The following is a 24443-nucleotide window of genomic DNA, read 5'->3' as shown; positions in this document are numbered from 1 at the left end:
TTCCCCCCCACCTCCTAGGACTCAACCGCATAGTATTGTTTCTCTTAAGAACAATAGAATAAAACCAGATCCTTCAACAAAGCAGAAGCATCCTGTGATTAAATAGTGCTCAGAGTTCAGGTTGGCTGCTACTTAGGAGATGGGGGCTTGGATGAAAGTTGTGTGGTTTATTTTAAAAGCTGAGCTGCACAGCTTCATTCAGTGGAATGAGGGGAAAGCAAGGACGCCGAAAATTTTCTGTGCCTGCAAATTAGAATTACAAGCTGCTTCTTGGGTAAGAAAAGTTTTAAATAATTTTTGTTCCGCGATTCTGCATGAATGGAGAGTTGGGTTGGTTTTAGATTATCAAATGGACTAGATCTAGATGTTGATTATTAGGTCACTTTAGGAGGTTACTTACCTTAAGTAATCTTAAGTTGTTGAAGTCTAGGAGAGCAGAAAGCTCAATTTCCATTGAATTCACTGGAGAAAGGAATTTGCTCTTCCACTGCTTTATGTTACAAAAGGCAATTTTAAAAAGAAAAGTGCAAAAGATGACATTTATTCCTAGAAAAAACAGCCATGATATGTACAGTAAGTAATTGACGCAAAGTTTGTGAGCCGCTCCAATAAAGTGATCTCATGATTCTTCCAATGTGCCTTCTTTGACAATGGCTCGTGCAAGGTTTCGTGCTAGACCAATTCTCAGCATTTCCACCTTCATGGTCTCAGCATCATCCTCCTGCAAACACAAAGAATCTGAGGAGGTCACCAAATTGGACAGCATTTAATGAGGCCAAACCCTGCCTTTATCTGCCCCACACTTCATGTCAGGTGTAAGGCAGATTTGTGTGGTGGTCCGAAATAGGCCAGAGGTTCCCCATCCCTGAAATATGCTAATCTACTGTCATTTAAACTGATATTTTGTATGTGAGCTGCAATTTACACATTACTAAGCATTCTTTTGTCAGCTTATTTTATGGCTGTTGGGAAAGAAAGCGCTTCCTGTTAGTTTGCATTCAATACGTGGAAGCATCTTTCAAGGGGCTATGACTACAGTCACAGAAAATAGGATTGAATGGAACCAAGTGTCTCTCCGTTTCTTTCTCTTGTTCTAAAATGGCTAAGTTCCAACCTGCTAGAAACAGCCATACATCATGTAACATGCTATGAATTCTTCCATTTTACTGCCTTGAGACCAAAACTTCTTTTCATAAAACACTCTTGGGCTGCGGGGATCAGTAGATGTTTCCTCTGCTGTTTCAGCCTTTTCTCAAGCTACGCCACATGTGAGAGAAAACTCAGGTCATTTTTCTGAGCCCTCTGCACTTCTCCAAGGGCTCAAGGAAAAGGACGAGGCTGCATTCACACATCATGGTGAAACATAGCTAATAGTTTGTGAACATGCAGGTGACTCCTGCTTTATTTATTCTCCAAGGAGCAAAAAGCCAAGGTCCATGGCTTAGTGTTATCTTATGAATCAGAGACCAATTAGTTTCCCTCCAAGGTATGATATGAAGCCAAGGTCTGGGACAAGATTACCTGGAGCTTCTGGTTTTTCGATTCTGCTGCCATCACATCTTCCAAGCATTTCATCAGTTCGTATGTCTGTTCGGCAGAGAATATCACCTGGAGGAAAACAGTAGTTACCTTCATACACCTGCAATTTCTTCCAGCATTTATTTACTGGAGGTGGACTTTCGAGCCACTGATGTGTGGCAGGTCATGCATCTAAACGTGAAAGGTGTAATCTCAGTGACCAATGAGATTAAAAAGCTGAATATCTACACTTTGGTTTCCTCAGCCTGGTTGTGGCTTTTAGGGAAAGTGTTGCAAATTGATGGTTGGGTGCTGTAGACCAAGGCCAACTGATTTCTGTAGAGCACCATTTCCATTTTTGTCCAACTGAAAAGGATTCAGAGTTAACCAGCTTACTGAAATACAAGCCCTTGAGAAATTGGCAGAGAACCTCAGGGGAAACTTCATGACTTACAGCTTAGTATCAAGGTTAACTGAACCCATCTGCAGGAACGCTAAAGCTCTTTCAGTAATGAGTCTGTTTCTTTGAAGAAGCAGATGATCAAAGAGGAAGGTCACACATCCATCTCCCCTGCGAACACTAGACGGAGTTTTAGCAATTACACAGAGTGCAGCTGGCTGCCTATATGCTGCCATTGTGAATCTTCACAACCATACAGCTCTGGAGCTCTCTGGGCTTTTGTTGAAAGCTACTTGGGGTGGGAGCACAGGGTCACATGCTTCCCTGTCAAGTGATTGACAGTTTTCCCAGGAAAGTGGGGACATTCCTTAGACCATCACCACCACCGGCAGGTATTTCTACTGTTCGGAAATATCACACTTGCCTCTTTCTGCTCCAGGAGCGGAAGTGCATCAGTCAGTAAGGTCATCCAGAAGGAGCAAGGAGCAATACGAGCTGTCATCAATGTCAACAGCAGCTTAGCCGCTGCACAGAACCGCTTCTCGCCATACATCCGATGAAATTCCCGGTACTTCCCTGTATCCAAACATTAATTCAGCCCTGTCACATTTTCAGGGTAGCACACCGTCGGCTTGCAAAACCATTTCTTAAGACTGAGTCATTAAAACTGCATTATGGCCACCTAGCATCTTGGTCGTTTAGGGAAGCTGAGATTTCTTGCGGCGATCCAGTAAAGGAGGCAGTTGCAACCAACAACTACTAACATTAATTAAGCTCCATTCATGTCAATGGAACAAATCATGATCAATTGCTAGCGAACTGTTTCCATAATGCACAGCAGGCTTTGCCAACATCTGGTGCCCTCCAGATATTTTGGGCTACAACTCCCATCAACCCTGCCAGTCAAAACATCTGGAAGTCACCAAGATGGCAAAGGCTGAGAAAGAGAGAAAACAATCCCTACATCTCAGGGAGTCTTAAAAAAGTATTTGCAGGTATTGATGCAAACTGGACCAGCTTTCAAAGCCCTGAAAATCTCACCTTTCATTGAGTAAGCAAAAAAATCTTATTAAGACCTTAAAGTTTTAGAGAAGCTAAATAAGAACATGAAAACACAGGCAGAAACTCAGAAGTTAAAGACGGTTTCTGTTTTCAATTTCACCCTGATGCCAACTTCAGCATTATATGGCTGCACTTCTGTACCCAGGGCATTTGAAAGATTAATTTATCTAGTTTCAAAGTGCCTTCAGGCTGGGAAAATGATTAGGCTGTGTCACATTCCCTCTAACTATTTCTGTTAAAAAAAAGAAACCAGTAGTTACATATTGCCAGATTCAGACACATTGTCCTATTTTATTATTAGTTCCCTGGAATCCTTGAAACCTCCACTGGATTATCAATAAGAAAACCTCAATTCAATTTGCCATCACACTGATGCAAGGCCCACAGAGGAAGGATCCGTTCCTGTGGTTGTCTGAGCTACAAGCCAGCAACATTAGTGTTACCACACCTGGAAGCATTTGTTTCCTGTGGTTTTTTAAAAAAACAAATATGCCCTTTGTGACGTAAAGAGGAAACGTCTTAGAAAGTCTGTCTAGTTACTCATGATAAGACTACTGTTATGTCCTCCAGCTAAGCAAGGCTGTAACAACTGGTTTCATGGTTGGTTGTTCCGAGATGTGGAATTTGCACTGCTTCACGCATGCACTGCAAAATGAATTTCAGTCCCCTTTCCTCAAGTGGTGGTGTCATTGCCCAGCGCACCATGTCGTTCCTTTTCAAAAGAGGCTGTAAGAAATAGCTCTCACCAAGAAATGTCAGCCGATCACTAAGCAGCATGGATGGTCCCAAGTTGTCAATAAGATCCAAATCTGAAAAAGAGCCTCTTTCACAGTACTCCTTCAGAAATCTAGAGGGGGCGGAATAGGTGGGAAGATTATTATCGCTACGAACAATCAATGTGTACATATTGTTACTTCAACATGCCATCCTCTTACAAACAAGTATTCTATAGATTCAAAACCTGCTGTTGTGAATGGAATTGCCACCTGGAATTGAGAACAGTGCTTCCTAAACTTCTAATAATCAAGTCACATGTATTCCCCTGAATTGAACTGAGAGGCACACTTCATTCTTAACTCTTCAAATTAGCTTCATTTTTTAGAGTGTGTGGAAAGGCCTGCCTTCAAAGGAACCCTCCCTCCACCCCATGTTTCTTCAGGAGTCGTTGTTTTCAACACGCGGCCTCAATGGAGAAACTTTACAGACAGAGCATCCTCCAAGGGCAGCTAATTCTGCTGCCTCTCTGAGCGATTTTGGAATGAGCCAGTCATACCTGCTGTACAGCCAAGGCAGAATTATCCATCTCAACAGAGGCTGATTAGAAAGAGGCAGAGCCAGGGCAGGATGCTTCCTTTTTTCTTTTTCTCCTGGCGTACCAGCAGTTGTAGCAATTTGGAAATGACTGACCAAGAAAGCACCCTTCCCAAAATGGCCCTATGAGAGCTTCTTTGTTATGAAATTCCAGAAACCAACCCTCAGGTAAGGTATAAACCAGGGGTCGGCAAGGTTTACCTTGCCTGGGCCGGTTCACTTCAGTGGAGATCCCTCTGTGGGCCAGATTGCTGTGATTTCCGGCCTCGGCGCAGACACGATTTCCAGCGTCTGCGCAGATGCGATTTCTGGTGCTGCGGAAGCGAGTCCCCGCGCTGTGCTGGTTTAGTGCAGCGTGCGGAGACTCACCAAGTGGGCGGCTCGGTTCGGGGGCGGATTGTGGGCCAGTTAAACGACCCGGCCCATGGGCCTTAGGTTTCCTACCCCTGCTATAAACTATGAGATGACTATAGTTTTGTCTTTTTACCCGACCAAACCCCCTCAGGCAGGAGCAGCAAATGATCTTTAAAAGCTTTTCCGGTTTGCTTAACCAGGGGTCAGCAAACTTTTTCGGGGGGGGGGGGGCAGTCCACTGTCCCTCAGACTTTGTGGGGGGCCGGACTATATTTTGAGGGGGGGGGGGAGAATGAACAAATTCCTATGCACCACAAATAACCCCGAAATGTATTTTAAATAAAAGGACACATTCTACTCATGTAAAAACACCAGGCAAGCCCCACAAATAACCCAGAGGTGCATTTTAAATAAAAGGACACATTCTACTCATGTAAAAACACGCTGATTCCCGGACCATCTGTGGGCCGGATTGAGAAGGTGATTGGGCCGGATCTGGCCCACAGGCCTTAGTTTGCCTACCCATGTGCTTAACAAAAGCATTTCCCCTCAAAGTGAGGGCTTGCAAATGGGAACTTGGATTTGCCCTAACAGTGCAGTACTTTGTGTCTCTCAGTTTCAGAGGCATTCCAGCCTCAAACTACCTCCCTTTAAAAAAAAAAAAAAGAGCCAGTTTAACCCCCTGGGTGTAGTATTTGAATGCTGATTGCTGCTTGGTCATTAGCATATGCAGGTCACAGCTTGGAGATGGAGGTTTCTTGCCTTGCAGGTATGTCACAGCCTAGGAAGACTGGGACCCCTTTCTGTACGCAGTCACTCTCTCCAAAGCTACACACTGGAGCATATGACTTCCATTGGAAGGAGAAGCAACACAGAATTGACAATGTATCCTGTTCTGGGTTAACAGCAATATTCCAGAAATGCAGCTCAGAGTTCCTCACCCAGTTGCTTTTGTGTAAAAGAAGAAGAAGAAGAAAGGCAAAGGACCCCTGGACGGCTAAGTCCAGTCAAAGGCGACTATGGGGTTGCGGTGCTCATCTCGCTTTCAGGCCGAGGGAGCTGGCATTTGTCCACAGACAGCTTTCTGGGTCATGTGGCCAGCATGACTAAACTGTTTCTGGCGCAACGGAACACCGTGACGGAAACCAGAGCAAATGGAAATGCCATTTACCTTCCCGTCACAGCATTACCTGTTTATCTACTTGCACTGGGGTGCTTTCAAACTGCTAAGTTGGCAGCAGCTGGGACAGAGCAACGGGAGCTCACTCCATTGCAGGGATTTGAACCGCCGAACTTCTGATCGGCAAGCCCAAGAGGTTCAATGGTTTAGCGCCACCCCCGTCTCACTCTGCTCTTGTGTGCAATGGCTGCCGAAGGGCTATGTGCACATTAATGCTGCAATACCTTTTGTTATGCGCTCTGCAGCTTACCCCTCTTTTGTGTAAGGGACCCTGCCCAACCCACCTCTAACATGCAGGTGCAAAAGCCAATTCTGAACGAAAGCGTTGGTCTTCCAATAGCCAGGTTATCCCAAGAAGAACCTTTAGAGCTCTCTGCTGTTACTGCCGCTGCACAAAATGGCTCTCCCCTTAAGCAAGACTTACCTGTCTGATATGAGGGTAGCAAAAGCGGCATCCTTTGCTCTGATGCTCCAGGACAGGGCAGAGCCGAGGCGATTGTTCCGGACGGCTTTCATAGCCATGATCTTACAGATGCTACGGACTTGGGAGGGGAAAGAGATGCACTCAGTAAATGGTGTTTATATGAACGGATTAAAAATATACATACATTTATATATGAATAAAGGTACCTTGCTCGGTCATCATTCTCTGCTCACAGATCCTCAGTATTTTGAGGGCCTTATGCTCTGTGTCCAGAGGGATCCGTTCAATATGATGCTCCAAGTACGCTCTGCCAAATTCTGGACAATGGTCAAAATAGTCTACTGCAAGCTGCCACAAGCTACAAAGGAGAAATGTGAGTGACTGAATAGTTCTTTTCAAAAGGCAGTTCTCACAAATTAACTTACTAGAAGCCATTTCACAACAACAGCATGACACACAGACCACGAGCCAAAGGCCTGTCTTCACGCATTCTGCGCACAAACTCTTTCTAGCTTTTCCTTTTGAAGAAGCTGCCCTCATAGACCCTACCAAGCTCACAGGGCAAACTGAAGTGGGAGCTTTTCAAAACGAAAAGCTAAAATGGCGGCGTTCAATTCTGTGGGAGCAGCCTCTGAAAAGAAAAAAGTACGCTCGACACTTTTCATGTGCGCTTCCTCCCCTAGATTATCGTCCTTAGTCCATGCAGTGATACTTCTGATAAAAAGAATGAGAATTTTAACTTTAAAAATTCTGGCCTTTGTGGGTTATGCAAGTTGTGAACATGAAAAGCCTCACATTCCTTAAAATACTCGGTGAAATCTGAAGTCAATGAAAACTGTTTAAATCTTGAAATATAAAGTTAATATCCAGATATAGTTACTTGTACCATGTCCCACTAAAGAAATTACTATTTTATTACGTATTAGAAATCTTGCCCGGGCTTTACCACAAAGAGCAAGGACCAGTTACAACCATTTATAAATATATTTTTTTTTAAAAAAATGTAACCATTTAATATCAGTTAAAACAAATTACAGTTGATGTATGGAACTTAAATTAGTCAAGATTACTTTGCAGTGTTTATTTCAGTGGGACTTAAGGCTGCAATCCTAACCTCATTTACCTAGCTAGGTGTAAGTACCACTGAATTCAATAAGGAGACTTCTGAGTAGACATGGTTCGGATTGCACTGTTAGCCACAATTAACTTTAACTGAAGCAGATATATTATGTTTAGAAGCCTGACTCCCAAGTCTTTGACCAATTAGGCTTATCAATCAATCAATCAATCAATCACTCAAGCTGAAGAGCAACTGCAGTCAGGCTCCCATATGCTCAGCTTCAACAGATACAAATTAAGAAATGCCCTGAGCACAAACAAAAAGAATTCGGATTTTTGTCTGGATTGCTCCTCTACTATATACATTGGAATCCCTTATGCGAGGAACATCTGGAGTTCTCACCAGTCTGAAATGCAACAAGACCTGCAAGCTTCTGGAAAGTAAAAATTTGCAAGTGAAACATTTTGGTGCTCAAGCTAACATGAATGCGTGTATATTAAAAATTACAGGGCACCTGGTGATAATGCAGCAGGGGAACCTTGTGTTAAGTTAGCTTTGGGTTTAAATCAGCTTTTACTCTTTTCTAGAAGCCATTTGATGGTAACTGCTATTCTAAATACTACCCTGGCCTCTGTTCTTTAAGAGAGTGATGATCTAATGGGCCGTTTTCTGCCTCTGTAAAATAATATACTGGTAACAACATGCAGTACTGTATTTTAAATTTGTAAGAAGAGAGGTAGTGTTTAGAGTAGCACTTATCATCAAATGGCTTAAACGACTGTCATGAGTTTAATACAGCATAACCAACCCTTCCTCATGTTTCAGAGTCTTACTATTCTTTTTCTTCAGAACAGAATCTCTCCTCCTGCTTCACAATACTATAACATTAAAAAATAAATAAATAAACAAGATTGCTACCTGTGATGAGAGAAGAGTCCAGAAGCATATTCCAGCAGGAGGTATTCACGCATATTGGAACCAAAACTAAAAGAAGAACACATTATTTAAAAATTCCCATTTCCATGTAATCACTTCCACTGAATTTAGGGCTGCTCTGGCTAGTCCTTTTGTTGTCAAAGTTACTAAAATCCCAGTCTCCTTCTGTGTCAACATCACTTCTACACCGTTAAGAATAGTTCACATACATTTCATATTCTACAAATAGTGAAACAAGAATGAAACGGCAAACAGCATAATCACTAATTAGTGGCAAGCACTGAGCTAACCCTAACCATTATGAAGAAACAGCTTCGGTTGTGGCTTTCTCCCTCCTGGAGAACACCAAAATCACTCAGAATTAAAGTGGCAAAGGGTTCATCATAAAGGTTTCTGCCATTTTCTCCTTCCTCAGCTAAGTGATGTAAGTCAGTCATCATTGGGAAGGGGAGCAACAGAAGGTTGACTACATTTCAGTCTAAAGACCAAGTGACACTTCTCTCCATCACTGCTTTCAGGAAGGGGAAATGAACTAATTAAAAGTCTACATCTGTGACTTTTGTAACCTTCCAAGATGAATGCGTACGTAGAAGTATAGTCCACATTCAAAATCCTTCGCGCTTGCCTAATAACATGAACTGCTAGGCACTATGATCAAAGTAATTGGTTGTGAAAAGACCACAGCAGTTGTTGGACAGGATGTAACAACAACCTCCACGCCACAAAAAAAAATATTTTTATTCGAACAAGATTCTAGTGGGAGTTTAAGAGCTTAACCATCCCTTAGGGAGTATAACAAAAGCAGATGGATTTGCCCTGCGATATTCTGTCATATTATGTCACAGCACTGCTGACAGTTCCAAAAGAATAAGCACTTTAGATTCATTTTGTCAGTAAGGGCTAGTAGAGGGAAATGTCTGCATTAAACTGTCTTAGGCAGCCTTGTGTACTCTCAGTCTCAGTCCCAGATACGTAAAACGATTAATAAAATTGTAATTTAGATGAAGCACTTTTAAAATGCTAAATAAATGCCAAGCATTACCATAAAAAAGGAAACTTAAAACTAAGCAGTTTTTAAAAGTAAAGCAAAGACATTTAAGAATCATCTTAGTTATTATCTGACAGATAATAAACATGTTTGCCTTTGAACTGCCGGTGGCCACAAGATTGCCAAGGGATCTCTCAAACACCACACTCACAGGGAAGGCCTGACCACTGACAGATAAAACGCAAAAACACCAAGGAAGGGTAACTCACTAAAGGTTGTGCGACTGGAGGAGATTGCAGTGATCCAGCAGGTCTGTCAGATGGGCTACAAACCACCAGTTGCTCAGGGCAATGCTGTATATACAAGGAGCGAAAGGGAGGGAAGGCAAAATGATAATTGAACACACAAAACTATTTCTTTGCTCTCTGAAAATTGACACGTTTCCCCCAGCCCAATTTAGCAAACGTTATCACACCTAAGAGAAACTCATTTTCTCTGTGCATGCTTTTGCCACAAAGCTCTTAGCTTCGCCAGCTCTTCGTTTTCATTCCCATTTATGCACCCACCATGATGTTTGCAAGAATCCATTTGGGCCTTAGAATACTTGGGATATGGACTTCTAGGGAGGCCGCTAATGTCAACAGAGCAAGGGCCTTAACCTCCGGGAAAGGCTCAATAGTCAATAGGGTCCTGGGGAGAGCACAAGGGTGCTGTGCACCCCAAAAGAAGCCCCAAAGGGAATTCTGGGTGCAGAGCTTCGGCAGGCAGATTTGCAGGCTCTCCTGTCCTCCCCGCCTGAGCAAAAGGCAAGGGGCGGGAAGGACGGGATCGAGCAGCAGTGCAAGAAGCAGATTTTGAACCCCCAACAAGAAGCCTCAAGCTCCAGCCTGGATGCGGTAACCTACTCTACAAGAATTCATTTGGGCCCTACAATACTTGGGATACCGGACTGTGAAGCTGATGGAATTCTGGCCAAAGGCTCTCAGACAAGAATGGCAATACTCACCTGCATTCTTTAATCACTTGGTGGATATCTAATTCAAAGGCTGCCAGCAAGATGATGTCTAAAGGCTCAGGGCTGCTTTCTGCTCCCAGGAACAGGTCCATGCTCGACTGCAGAATACAGAAAGGGGTAGGGTTTACTCAACACCGAGGATGCTCACTTTCCCAGGTCAAGGCAAGCACAATTATGAAATGAAGGCCCTCTTTTGATCAGGTAGGATTTGGTACAAAGTGTGGTGGTTTTCAAAAATTTGCTACTTAAGCTTCTCATGAGTGTCGGTGGCAGGAAGGACAGATGGCTCCATCTGGGATATACCCAGTGTACTTGAGCATCGCGGACCTACAGTCCCAACACTTCCTCCTCCCACTGTCATGAGCTAGAAGGCATGGCAAACCGTGGGTGGAGCAAAAGGAAAGGACTGCCAGCTGCTTTTCCACTTGGGTGGCCCAAAGGTTGTGGCCGGCTCTACTCTAAAAGTGATTTTTCCCCCCGAGTTACCTGTGCGTAGAGATGGAGTTCCACATGCTTCACGGTAGGGTGGCAGTACAACAGCCGGGTTACCAAAAAATGGTACCAATTAGTCATGAGGTCTTTCTTCTCTAAAATGGTGCTCTCATCTCCCACCAAGATCTTGACGAAGAAAAAACAAACCACTTCAGTGCTCCCTCCCATCATCCACTGTCTGCATTTGATCAACTATGTCCTGTTACAGGTGAGTAGACTGAGAAACCCGTTTTTAAGTTCTTCGCGCAGCACGGTTAGATCTGACCCACAGAGCTCCTGTTTATTTTTAACCTGCTTTTGTCCATTTGCCACCTCCTCCTCCTCTTCTAAATAAAGCTTCATATAATTGGGCTGTTGGGGTCTGGAATGCGTATTTGCCAATCTTAGGGATTCTGGTAATAGCCCACAAGCCTAGGCTGCTAGGGCTCATGCTACAGAAGTATAAGATTGGGTGGGTTGAGGAAGAGCAAGTGATGTATCTGGCTGGAAAACACAGGTCATCTTGTCTCAAGAACCTGGGATCTAGTATTTCCTTGGGCACCCCAGTATTCCTTCCAGTCTGGGGGATTGTTAAAAGATGCAACTGAGCTAACTCTATAAGGCAGTTGTGCCAGAAAGGGCATGAGCAAGCTCTCCTAGCTTTCCCCCTCCTGTCACAGGTGTTTCTGATGTTCCGAAACTAGGTAGGTAGCCTGTTCTGGGTGCAGCAGCAGCAGTGTTAGCTGTACTAGCAATGCAAACTTTCAGCAGAGAGCGCCGCTTAATAAGCAGCCCCAAATTGTTACACCCGAGAACATACATGATGTTGAATCATCCTCAGTAAGGATGTTCAGCCTTAGTAAGAACTGTTATGGTTTTATAGACCACTTCTGAGAGTCTGTCATTCCTCCTGGCTTCAGAACAGGGACCCAATCAATGAAATATACCGTATTTTTCGCCCTATAGGACACACTTTTCCCCCTCCAAAAATGAAGGGGAAATGTGTGTGCGTCCTATGGGTGAATGCAGGCTTTCGCTGAAGCCTGGAGAGTGAGAGGCGTTGGTGCCCACCGACCCCTCTCGCTCTCCAGGCTTCAGGAAGCTATCCGCAAGCCTTGGGAGCCCGGCGGGAGTGGCCACCAGGCTCCCAAGGCTTGCGGGCAGCAGCCTGTTCTGGGGGCTGGGGGGGGAATATATATATTTTTTAATTTCCCCCCAAAAAAACTAGGTGCGCCCTATGGGCCAGTGCACCCTATAGGGCGAAAAATATGGTACCATCCATACACAAACACTTTGTCCTAGCCCATTTGTTGGGTTTATGACTCATACAAACGAGTGAAATCAAGATACTGTATTGATGTATTGGTGACTCGCCCAAGATCACCGTATGACAGAAAAGAATATAGCCAAACGATTCAAACTCTAAATGTCTTCAATGCAATTGCAATTGCTTTAAACTCAGTAATGGGGTCAACCATAATATTTCATTCTTCAATCTTACCCACCTTGCAGAGGGTTTCCATGTGCGGATTAGAAGCAAATGTCCCATCCTTTAGGAACCGTTCGCATGCCTCATGCCAATGCTGCCATTTTAGCTCCATCTCTGTCAAAGTCTGGGTGTTGCTAGGCTGGTAAGGAAGAAACAAACATGCAATTTGGTTTCCTCTTTTCCTAGTTTTAGATCTATCTTACACTATAATTTACAGTGCTTTCACACAACTCTGCATGAACAGGAAACTTTTTGAAATTTTGTTTTATCCAATGAAAAAGGGGCACACATGTTGGAACGCCAAAACAGGCACTGTACCATTAACCTTCCTTCTTGGGATGGAGAACAACAACAGGATAACGCTCCGCTGACAAGCACCTCTGTCAACTTTTGCATAATCAATTTCATTCATGTTAATAGAACTGCCTTTCAAATATGTACTGCACTCCCCACTCCCCTCGCCACTTCTGCATCCAATGTCTGGAAATACGTAAGCCCATATCTGAAACCCAGAAGCAACTCTCTTCTTGAAGGTGCACCAAAGATTACACAACTTTTTCACAGAGACAAAATAAACCTATTTCCTACAACAATGAAAGCAGTATGAAAAAGAATGACCTAATCCTTGTCAGTGGCAGAAACAACATGCTGCAGAAAGTCCCCATTTCAACCTTCAGCGTTGCCAAGGATCTCAGGTAAAGTGGCTGGAAAAACCCCGTTCGGAGACCTTCCTGCCAGAGCTCCCTCACAGTGCTGAGCTGTATGAACCAATGGTCTGACTCAGAAGAAAGCAGATTCATATAATCAAAAAACAGGCACACGCATGAACTGCTAACACCAGCAAAGCAGAACGTTGCCAGGTCTTCTCAATTCCATAAGCAAGAGGTGTGCTCCTAATAAGCAGTGCATGTATTTGTTTTAATTAATCTGTTACAATTATTTTTTTCAGCAGACAGCTGTTGCGTTGTATTTTGTTTGCATGTTTTGCACACGTCACCCCGGGCTCTTCTGAGGAAGAGTGGCAGGTAGGGCTGGGCAATATCTGGTTTTCAACATTGTGATATATCAGCAGCTAAATAGTGCAATATGCTGATATACTACGATGTCTGGAATGTATCTCGGCTGCTTCTTCCTCCCCACCTTGGGCGGTTGGCTTCCTCAAAGGCACAGGAAGATGGAGCCCAATAACCTTCTCAGGCTCCTTCTGCCTGCCTGCGCCTTTGCCATCTGCACGCAATCTGAGCTGGGAAGACATCATGGCTCCCTGACCATTGCAATGTATTGCCAACGCAAAATGTCTGAAACCGGTATCGCGATCTGAACGCCAAACCAGTTTCGGACAATTCACCAAGTGACGGGATAAACAAACCGCACTGCACATGAGAAGAACATCTTACATACACAGAGAACAGGCATCTTCTTCATCAACTCGTCCAAAATTTTGCACATGCCCACTGAAGTGGGATTGGTGTTCGCTTCCTTAGAAAGCAGTTGCCGAGCTTCGTCCATCCGACCTTGCAGCACCAAGATAGTTAACTGCAAAAACAAAAGGCAAGGTTTTTGCAGCTGAGTTGAACCCCAGAAAGCACCAACATGTTAATACTAACATACTAAATCGATCTGCATGCAGCTGCAGTGGCACACACAGCAGCTAATGAAAAGTAAGCATCCTAAAGAAGGGACTAGCCCAATCGACCAAGCCATGAAGTAGCACAAATGTAAAGGGCTATTCCTCTTCCTACCACAAAAAACATGCTGCCATTATGCAGAGCTGACCGTGCGTCTGTTGCTAGATAGAACATCGGCATCGATACCTCCAGCTTGACTCTGCACCCAGAGTGATCTATCGCAATCACAGAGCTACAAACTACTGCCTTGCACACAAATCCCTTGTGCATATCTTGCTGGGGAAAGGTCTTGAAACATCAGCTCAAAAAAATATTATTGGTACATAGCACTTCCAACTTACATTGACAGATTCTTAACATGTAATGCTCTTCCTTCCTCATGATGATTCTGTTTGATTTAAACTAAAAAGATCTCGCACATTTCATAGAAATCGTTCCTAGTAGCCCTTTATTTTTGGTTCAAACTAGGTTTCTTTCTGGGGGGGAGGAAAGTGAATCAAATGCTTTCTGGCTAAGAAAATTCCTCACTCACCGCATCCCAGAAGTTTTTGTGTTTTGCGGGGCTTTCACTCCTCAGTACATCGCAAAGCATGTTGTCCACATCACACACATGAAGACGAACCCAGTCAAGGAGGTGACGCAGGAGAGAACCAGCTGCAAAAAAGATATTTGTTTCTGCATGGTGTAGTGATTAAGAGCAGTGGACTCGTAATCTGGCGAACCAGGTTCGCTTCCCCGCTCCTCCACATGCAGCTGCTGGGTGACCTTGGGCCAGTCACACTTCCCTGAACTTTTGAACGTTTCAGAACTCAAACGGTCTTCCGGAACCGATTACGTTCGAAAACCGAGGTACCACTGTATCTCTTGTTTTTTTTTAAAAAGCGACCTGCAGATACTTCCAACACAAAAAGCATGCCATTTTGACTTCATTTCAGTCCAATTTTCACCTGGTGCTGCTTCGATGAACATGATTTCACAAAGATTCCAGATCAACTCCATCGCAGACAAAGTGGACACCTGAGGAAAACAGACGCTAATTTAAAAATGACACGTGTTGAGCTTGGAGTCAACTCCACATGAATAGGTTAGCTACAGCTTTTCTGGAGCAGAGGCAGCTTGGCTTCAGGGATCCACGTTCTGGTAACCTCAGGGCTAGGCTGCTGCAATGCACTCTACGTGGGGCTGCCCTTGGAGAGAGTTTGGACGCTGCAACCAGTGCTGAATGCAGCAGCCAGAGCACATACTACACCAGTTCTTAAAGTTCACCTTGCAGGCATGAATCTGAAGCATCCCTTCCTCCGTCTTTTTCCTGGAGGTGGGGAAGTGGTTCATCCTGAGGTTTGTGCTTGCTCCTCTGCTGTCCTGAGTACCTCTGAAACTCAGCTTTGTGTTGCACAAGACCCTACGCCTCTTAAGAGGAAGTCTCAGTGGTGAGAACAAGTTTGCATGGCTGGCCACCAAGAACAGCAAGTGTTCCATCGCACTTATCACTTCAGAAGATTTTGCCACGGTTTATTAGTATCTGGCTGCTTCCACAGGCACTAAATATCTCCTTTTTATTTTATTTTTTTAAATACAAAGATCAAACTACAGTGAGTAATATCCTGTGCACAACTAGATGAACTCCACTTTATAGAATATATTGCAATACTTTAAATATATTGCTAACCGCTCTGTGACCTTCAGATGAAAGGAGGGACAGAAATTTCATAAATAAGAATACAGTGGTGCCTTGCAAGACGAAATTAATTCGTTCCGCAAGTTTTTTCTTCTTGCGAGTTTTTCGTCTTGCGAAGCACGGTTTCCCATAGGAATGCATTGAAAATCAATTAATGCGTTCCTAGGGAAACCGACTTCAGACCAGGTCCGGGGACAGTCTGTCCCCCGACCTCTTCTGAAGGCTGGGGGGGGGGGCGAAGGGCTTTTCTTCCCACCCCCAGCATTTTAAAAAAACCCTGGGACAGCGGAGGACTTCTCCGCTGTCCCGGGGCGATTTAAAAGCCCCCGGGAAGGCAGGCAGGGGGGACAAAGACTTTTGCCCCCCGCCAGCCTTCAGAAGAGGTCCTGGACCTCTTCTGAAGGCGGGCGGGGGGCGAAAGTCTTTGCTCCCCCCGCCTGCCTTCAAAAGCCCTCCGGGACAGCGGAGAAACGCGCCACCCGGGGCGATTTTAAACCCGCTGTCCCGGGTTTTTTTAAATGCTGCCGGGCGTCAGCGCTGCCGCCCAGCAGCATTTTAAAATTCGCCCCGGACAGCGGAGAAGTCCCCCGCTGTCCCGGGGTTTTTAAAAAACCTCTCCGCCCCCCCGCCAGGCTTCGGAGCAGCCTTCCGAAGCCTGGCGGCGGGAGGAGGTCCGAGGACAGTGGGGAAGAGGCGCTGCGCTTCCCCGCTGTCCCGGAGATTTCCCTATGGGCTTTCGTCTTGCGAAGGAAGCCCATAGGGAAATTCGTTTTGCGAAGCGCCTCCGCGACAGAAAACCCTTTCGTCTAGCGGGTTTTCCGTCTTGCGAGGCGTTCGTCTTGCGGGGCACCACTGTACAGCTTAGAACTGAGTTTATGACAGGTTGGAATTGCTGACAGTGCTAGTGATAACAATAAGTTATCACAGCACTTGTTTTTTCTGGAAAAATTCTGTCAGTGCTTTATTGCGGTGGTCTGCAACCGAACCCGCAACACCTCCAAGGTAGGCCTGTATTTCCAAGACAATTAAGCAACAAGAGCAGTTGGGATTCTGACAGAATCCAAAACTAATTGAATAACTAATCCAATAACTAATTGAATAGAAATTAGCAGTGCTGCAAAGCTCTGTGGCAGATGCTAGCAAAAAAGTTATTCTCAAATGTCACCAAAAATATATATATTTAGGTTACCTCAGTGCTGTGTTGCATGTGGATTGCTGGGTCCTGTGTTGAAACTAACAAAAGAAAAATATACGAGTCAGGGTTTTCTCCTTTTTCTTAGCTCTCTGAGCCAAAGAAACATTTACACTCCAGATCTACTATTCTGTATGGAGAAACCAGTACAGTCGTACCTCAGTTTACAAACTTAATCCGTTCTGGAAGTCCCTTCTTAAACCAAGGCGTGCTTTCCCTAATGAGGCCTCCCGCTGCCGTTGTCCTTCTACCGTTCGGATTCCATTCTTAGACTGAGGTAAAGTTCTCAAACCGGGGCACTATTCCTGGTTTTGCAGAGTTTGCAAACCGAATCGTTCTTAAACCGGACTGTTCTTAAACCGAGGTACCACTGTACTTTCTTCTGTGTACTTAGTTAATTAGCACTTCATCAGCTACATTCAAAAGGCTGTAGTTCTTATTCCTGTGCCAAGGCCCCATCACCTGAACCTTCTGGGTCCCAGTGGAGCCTGGGATTCAAAAGATTGCCAAACTGACTTCTTGTAAGACCAGCTCAATTTCATGAGCCATTCAGACTACTTTCTTATTGTTATCATCTCACAAATTATATCGTACAGACCACTTAGTAGTGTAGCTCACTGAATGAAGAGCATAGATTACAAAATCTACACATAGACCACGATAAAAATCTCTAAGCAGTTTACACAAAAGTGTAAAATAGCGTTTCTCAAAATATAATCAACAAATCTCAAAAACAAGTAAGACATAATAAAACTGTTTAAAATCAACAGAATTTATAAACAAGTATACACAATAAATTCATATGTTTGGATCAGCTTGCCAAAACAAAAAAATACATATATTGTGGACTCAAGTCCACCACATTTCACATTAACACTGTAGGACAACTTACTAGCTAACTGATGAGAATCTTCCATGCTGGCTCTTATGACTGAGCGGTAGTTTTTGCTCACTCGAACCAACCTGACAAAAGTAGAAAAGTCTGATTAGAATGAGTTAAAAAGAAAAAAATTACGGACAGACCCTTTCCAAGCACCATACATGAGCTTGGAAAGCAGCATGAACTAAATGTACTCTCTGTTGCCACACTGGTATCCCTCAGCATTATTTAGGGTGTTACATCCCTCTGGTAGACAGCAAGTGAATGAACATTCATGAAAATAGCAGTGGCTACAGAAGAAACATTCAGATTAAATAAGATCAATGTGCTGAGGCTGCAATGCTATGCACACTCACACTCATAGGGTTTTGTTGCAAATCAACAAATGAATCACTATAGCACCCTGGCCCTATCTGGATGATCTCAGAACATGAAGATTTTTAGATCACTTACTGGGCAGTCCTTGACTTCCCAAGCTTTTCCTTCTCGTCCTTCTGAAGGCCAACAAAGATCCCATGTGATTCATTGAAAAGCTTTCTCAAAGTCTGAGAGTATATATCTAGATCTTTGCGAACAACGTAGACATAGGGGCAGTCAGGCCTTTTCTCTTTACCCTCTGAAACAAATCACATAGAAGTTTTAATACAGCCAAACACTGTTAGTTCACCATGGGAATAATGTGCGCATCAGCCCCACAACACAGTGGGACACGACAAAAAACGCTGAGGTTATCTGGGTGCTTATGTATTCCAAAGTAGTTCTACATTCCCTCTGTTCCATGCAAGCTCTGTAAAGGTAAGGGCGTGTTTTGTTTCGTTTATAAACTGACCTCATTCTTGGGATCTTTCTCGTCATTATTTATATGCTGGGGGGGGGGGGAATCTTATACCCTTGAAGCTTTGTGTAGGATGTTTTTGAGGGTGAACTCATATTTCATGTGGGGTGTTAAGCCAGGATTATTGGGCCATGCCACTGTCTCAGACAAAATATCATTTAGTGAAGTTTGTCTGCCATTTCTGATAATCTTGCAAGTTTCTTACAAGCACAGTCTGAAAACTGCTGTTGCAAATATCTGAATGAGGCTGCTGTTTAATTCATTACAATTTGTCCCAGTGATCTAACAAAGAATTCAGAACCACGTTCATGGGATTCCAAAAAGGGCTAGGTGCTGATAGGTTTGCCATTCCTATCTTAAAGCATATAGACCAGGGAGGGGAATCTCAGGCCCAGGGGCCAAATGTGGATCTCCAGGCTTTTCTATCTGGCCCTGTGGACCTTCCCCAGGCCACCTCTCTCAGTCCAGGTGACACCTCCTCTGCCCAATTTTGCCTCTAACCACAAGACACCTGTGCCTCAGGCTCTGTCTGCCACAAGGATGCCATCCTTGGCAACTTCCCCATGGGAAATGTGGTCCATGGACTGAAAAAGATTCCCTAGCCCTTGAACTAAATTAAGCCATGTTAAGTGTTGCGTACATGTACCCAGGCATTTTGAGTCTGAAATTCATTAATACAGCCTGTGCTGAAAGTTCAGTGGCCCAAGATATTTGATGTACATCAGTGGGCATCAGGAGGACCAGTTAGCAAGTCTACTTTGAGGGACAAAGAAGATGTGATTGTAGTTGAATGCCAAAGTAGTTATAAATAATTATTGAAAAATTAAACAATAATCAGACAATGATTTTTAACCAGTATTCCCTGTAAGATTGATAGCAGCAATGTCTAAAACTATAAATCTCTATTTCTGTGTCCTTCTGTTCTCTCTCTCACCTTTATTCTAATTAATCTCTCTTCCCTCGCTAATTCTAACCAACTTTTTCTGTCTTGGGATGCTCCTGCCCACCACTTGCAATTCCACATCAACACTCTGCTAGAATTAAGGCAGGGGTGGGGAAGGAACCTTTTTCAGTCAGAGGGCCACATTTCCTTCTGGGTGATCTTCCAAGGGCCACATACCAGTGATGTGCGGGGCTAAAACTAAAAGCAGCTGCAGCGACAAATGACAACCTCACCTTTGTACCGTCTGCTAGTGTCTACAACACTCAGACATCCCTCTCTAGTCTCCACCCAGGCAAGCAAGAGAAATAATTAACTGAGTTCAGGGATGCATTCCTGCCACGCAGAAATGCTTGGGGATGGTTCCAAGGGCCAGAGAGATAGGCCCAGAGGGCCACATTCAATCCCTAAGCCCGAGGTTTTCCATCCCTGGACTTGTGTGGGCCTATTCACTACTATTAATTCATCAAAAACATGCACATTAGTAACAGAGGTTACCAACCTGTTGATCCAAACAATGTTTCACACACAAGCATCTCCCCAGGTCCCCAATCGAAACATAACTGTTTCTTGTCAGAATTTATTTCTGGAATCAGCTGTTTGAAACAGAAGGAAGGAAGGGAATTAGACAGGCAAATAGGGTAACAATACTGAAATCAAAACACATCTGTTATGAGGTACACTTTTTTTTAAAAAAACTGCAACTTAAATTACAGTGGTACCTCGGGTTACATACGCTTCAGGTTACAGACGCTTCAGGTTACAGACTCCGCTAACCCAGACATAGTACCTTGGGTTAAGAACTTTACCTCAGATGAGAACAGAAATTGCGCAGCAGCAGCAGGAGGCCCTCACCTCACAGAGTGTTTGTTGTGGGGGAGGAAGGGAAAGGAAAATGTTAGCCGCTTTGAGACTCCTTCGGGTAGTGATAAAGTGGGATATCAAATCCAAACTCTTCTTCTTCTTCTTCTTCAGGTTAAGAACAGTTTCAGGTTAAGAACGGACCTCTGGAACGAATTAAATTCTTAACCTGAGGTACCACTGTACATACACTGACAGCAGCAAAAGCTGGAATGAAGAGAGTGACCCTCTTCTGAAGAACATCTCACAAGTTCTATCCATTAAAAAACACACACACCCTTACATCTTCAATCAACACCAAACCCAACTGCCTACTACGATCTTGGACATGCTTGCCTTGCCTTGCCATGTGATATCAGTCCCAGCTAACATGGCCAACGGTCAGGGATGATGGGAGCTGTTGCTCCTGCTGGGCTCTGGGCTCCGACCCCTGAGCTTGAGGAACCCAGTGGTTCTCAAGGGGTGTGGTGCGCCACACTAGTGTGGCAGGAGAAAATGAGATTTCATGGGATTCTTGTATTGGAATTTTTTCAGATGGAGCACCATGTATGACAGGGAATATGAGAGGCTTGGTAGCTGTGTTGAACCAAAGTGAAATGTTCTGGAAAGCCTGCAAATGCCATCTTGATAGTCAAGATAACAGCCGAAATAATGAGCAGCTGCTGCAAGAATGAGCTCATATATGTTTATGTTTCCTTGCTTTGATATATGTTAATTGACTTGCTTTGATGCTGTGCTTATCTGTAGTCCTTGAGATGCTGGGCTTTAGGCCCAGAGAGGGGAGAAGCCTTGGCCAGCTGCCACATATGGCCTCACTAGCCAGCTTTGATGGGAGGTTTGGGGCAAACGGAGTATGCTGCTTTGGGAATAAGGGTTGTATAAACATCTGCCTGAGTGCAGGCAAGTCACGGCAAGCTCTCACTGCTGCAGTGTCCATCCTGCATCTGTAATGGCAGTGAGGCCTGGCTGGGTGACTTACTGTAAACTTAACTCTTTCTTATAATAATGCCTGCACCAAACCACTCCCACGAGCCCATCTTTCGACTGGGGTATCAGGACAGTGGCACTCATCAAACAGAAAAATCCAGATGCAGTATCAAATCACTGAGGTTTTTTTTACACAGAGGCATTAATCACCAAGACCCTTGTAGCTGATTTGGTTCTAGATCAGGCTGTGCACATTGTGAATTTCATCAAAGCAGAACCACTAAAAACACAGTTATTTGCTTGACTCTGCAAAGACATGGAATCAAAACATTTCCTGCACTCAGAGATTTGCTGGCTGTCCCGCAGAATTGTTTTTAATTGGGTGTTGGAGCTGAAGAATGAATAAAGGGAGTTTTTGGAACAAGAGAACCCATTGTACCACCAATAAAAAATTTGGTGTGGTGCGAGCAAATTTTTATTTCGAAAGCATGGCTCAGAGAAAAAACTTAAGTGAACCACTGCTCTAACTACTCTGCCACTGGCACTCCCTGCCTCCCAGGTACACTGGCCTGATCCTATCCACTGGCCAAAGGAGTGCAGGTGGGGAGTTGGCTTCTCAGCACCCTGCCAGAAAAAGCAAACTGGCTCCAGCTGCCAGCTGCCCTTAAGACTGCACAGCTTAAGGAGGCAGAGTTTGGTCAGTGGCCAAGCCTTGAGGAACAGGGCTGCTGGTTAGGATTTTGTTTGTTCGTGCTTTTGTTCTGTTATATGCTTCTTTGCCAACAAGTGGATGGAGATGTGGGGTGTAAGGTAAATACAGTGGTACCTCGGGTTAAGTACTTAATTCGTTCTGGAGGTCCGTTCTTAACCTGAAACTGTTCTTAACCTGAAGCACCACTTTAGCTAATGGGGCCTCCTGCTGCTGCCAGAGCAAGATTTCTGTTCTCATCCTGAAGCAAATTTCTTAACCCAAGGTACTATTTCTGGGTTAGCGGAGTCTGTAACCTGAAGCGTATGTAACTTGAAGCGTATGTAACCCGAGGTACCACTGTAGCAAGCCTCTGAAGTGGAGTGGTTGGGGTCAGGCTAAGCACGTGAATGACATTCTCCACACACACTCCATGAAGCTCACTGAGCAACGCCCCTATTCCTCAGCCAGTAAAATTAAAATGGGGCTGGGGGAAGAGAGCCACAGCATGCTGCCTTGAGCTCCCTGTAAGAAAGGCCAGAGACAAGATAAAACTGGCCCTGTCACGACGTTACTGCCTCTGCTCACTTTGCAGAGGAGGTTGCTGGTGGAGGAGGAAACTTATTAAACCTGCCTATTCCGACACAAAGGCGAATGGAGACAGCTCAGTCGGTAGAGCAATCTCAGGGTCACGGGTTCGAGCCCCACGCTGGGCAAAAGGCTCCTGCATTGCAAGGGGGGGTCGGTCTAGATGACCCTCGGGGTTCCCTTCCAAATCTACAATTCTCAAGTTCCTTGCCCATGATCGAGAGGGGGGGGGGACCCAAATCAGAGCCTTGCGTTCCGACACCTGCAGCCCCACCTCCTTCCCCGGATCCCATTTCCCTCCACGGGACCCACAAACACCCCGAGCGAGGGAGGGAGGGACCCGCTTAAGCGACGCACAGTGACCGCAGGCTCCACGTCCAGCTCCTCCATGCCGCCCAGCCGAGGCACAAACTCCCGCTATCCGCTTCTGCCCTCGCTCCTTTCCCAGCCTCGAGCAGCCGCTTCCTCGTCTCCCTGGGACAGACCAGCCAATGGCCATGCCTCTCGCGCGCATGCGTACGGGAGGACCCCGGGGTTTGTGGGTTGCTGGTTTTTTTGCCGCCTCTTTTCCACCCCTAGAGATAGGAAACTTATAGAGGAGCTCGCCTCTCCGTTTACAACAGCGCTCCAGAGAGAACTTCCTTTGTAAAGCTCCCCCCCCCCCCCCCCGCTCTCTTGCTCCTCAGGACTGAAGAGAGAGCTGAAGCTAGAGAAACATCAGAGAGAAATCTGAGCTCTTTCTCCACCACTATCTCTCACGTCCATTCCGGGAGCAATGCAAAAGCTGACGCGGAAAGGAGTCTGCTGATGCAAAAAATTCGTAATTCTAGGTTCTTCCTCTCCCAAATTAGCGATGCCTCGTTCCCCGCCTCGGGGGCTGTCCTCCAAGCTGCCCGTAGGATTTCCATTTAAATTGTTTTTATTTGAAACCTAACTTCAAACCCTTCAAAATCCAATTCCTGCTGCTCCTTCGCATATCGTCTTCCGAAGGCTGAGGGAGCTGGAAAGGGTTCGGGTTTGAGGCGCCCGGCTGTGCTCGAGAGACAGGCACTCTCTAGGGCCTCAAAATTAAACGGCGCTGATTCAGAGAGCCAAGTCGACTCGGCGGGAAACTATATAAGTGGTTGAGGCAGCAGCGCCGCGAAGTTTTTGCGGTTGGGGTGGTGGAGGTGCAAAGAGCCCTGTTAGGATAGTCGTGGCAGCAGAGAGGAATGTTTTTTGGCAGTGCCCGCTAAATGTAGGGCTGCAAAGCTTTCGCTTGTCCTTGCAGTTCTTCCAATATATATTGGGACTGCAATATCTATCTGTCTAATCAGTCGTGGACTCCCTAAAACTCAGTGCCCAGAAACATCATCAACAACAACAATTTGTTATGTGCATCAGACTGGGCTGCCCCAGCCACTCTGGGCGGCTCCCAACAAAATAGATTAAAACACAATAAAACATCTACCATTAAAAACTTCCCTAAACAGGGCTGTCTTCTAAAAACTCAAGTAGTTGTTTTTCCCCTTGACATCTGACAGGAGGGCATTCCACAAGGTGGGCTCGAATACCAAGAAGGGTCCTCCTGGTGCCCTAGTAACCTCACTCAAGAGGCTTAGCTACGGGGTAGTTTGTTTTTTTGCTCCAGGTGAAGCCTCCAGAGGAGCACCATTGAGGCTCCCAGCCTGTGTATGTGCGCATGCAAATGGGGGGGGGGTATCAAACTGGGCCTTTGACCCAGGTGAAATAAAGCCTAGTTTTGCCCCTGCCTCTCGCAATGAGGTTCCCCAAGCTGCTGGGTTTTTTTCTGCCAGGCTCCCCTCTTCTGCTTAAGTCTCTGTCCCTTCTGGTAACAGAAGAGTTAGAAGTTTTAGCTGGCCCACAGTGGGGGTGTAAATTCACAACCAAATCACAAAATTGGTTTTCTCTGGTTCACTGTTTACCCTTGGATTGCCTGTTGGATTATTGTCTACAGCTAATGCGATCCAAACTCTTTTATATTCTCCCAACTGATTGCGTGAACATGTGTTGGCCTT

General features: G+C 45.0%; 1 protein-coding gene across 1 annotated transcript; it reads right to left on the bottom strand.

Moving 5' to 3' along the window:
• Window positions 1–525: 525 nt before the first annotated feature.
• On the bottom strand, window positions 526–22954 carry NUP85 (nucleoporin 85). Its single transcript, XM_028716857.2, has 19 exons — window positions 22783–22954; window positions 19864–19957; window positions 18040–18202; window positions 17599–17669; window positions 16704–16747; window positions 14784–14853; window positions 14369–14490; window positions 13610–13744; window positions 12225–12347; window positions 10735–10866; window positions 10240–10346; window positions 9503–9586; window positions 8228–8293; window positions 6456–6607; window positions 6250–6367; window positions 3727–3827; window positions 2343–2494; window positions 1522–1608; window positions 526–721 (listed from the first exon to the last, which is right to left on the bottom strand). The coding sequence occupies exons 1-19, from the start codon at window positions 22813–22815 to the stop codon at window positions 620–622; spliced, it is 1956 nt and encodes a 651-aa protein (XP_028572690.2). The 5' UTR covers window positions 22816–22954; the 3' UTR covers window positions 526–619.
• Window positions 22955–24443: the final 1489 nt, after the last annotated feature.

This window comes from Podarcis muralis, chromosome 2 (genome assembly GCF_964188315.1).
Source record: "Podarcis muralis chromosome 2, rPodMur119.hap1.1, whole genome shotgun sequence".
Classification (NCBI taxonomy): Eukaryota; Metazoa; Chordata; class Lepidosauria; order Squamata; family Lacertidae; genus Podarcis; species Podarcis muralis.
This window is presented reverse-complemented; position numbering and strand designations above follow the sequence as displayed.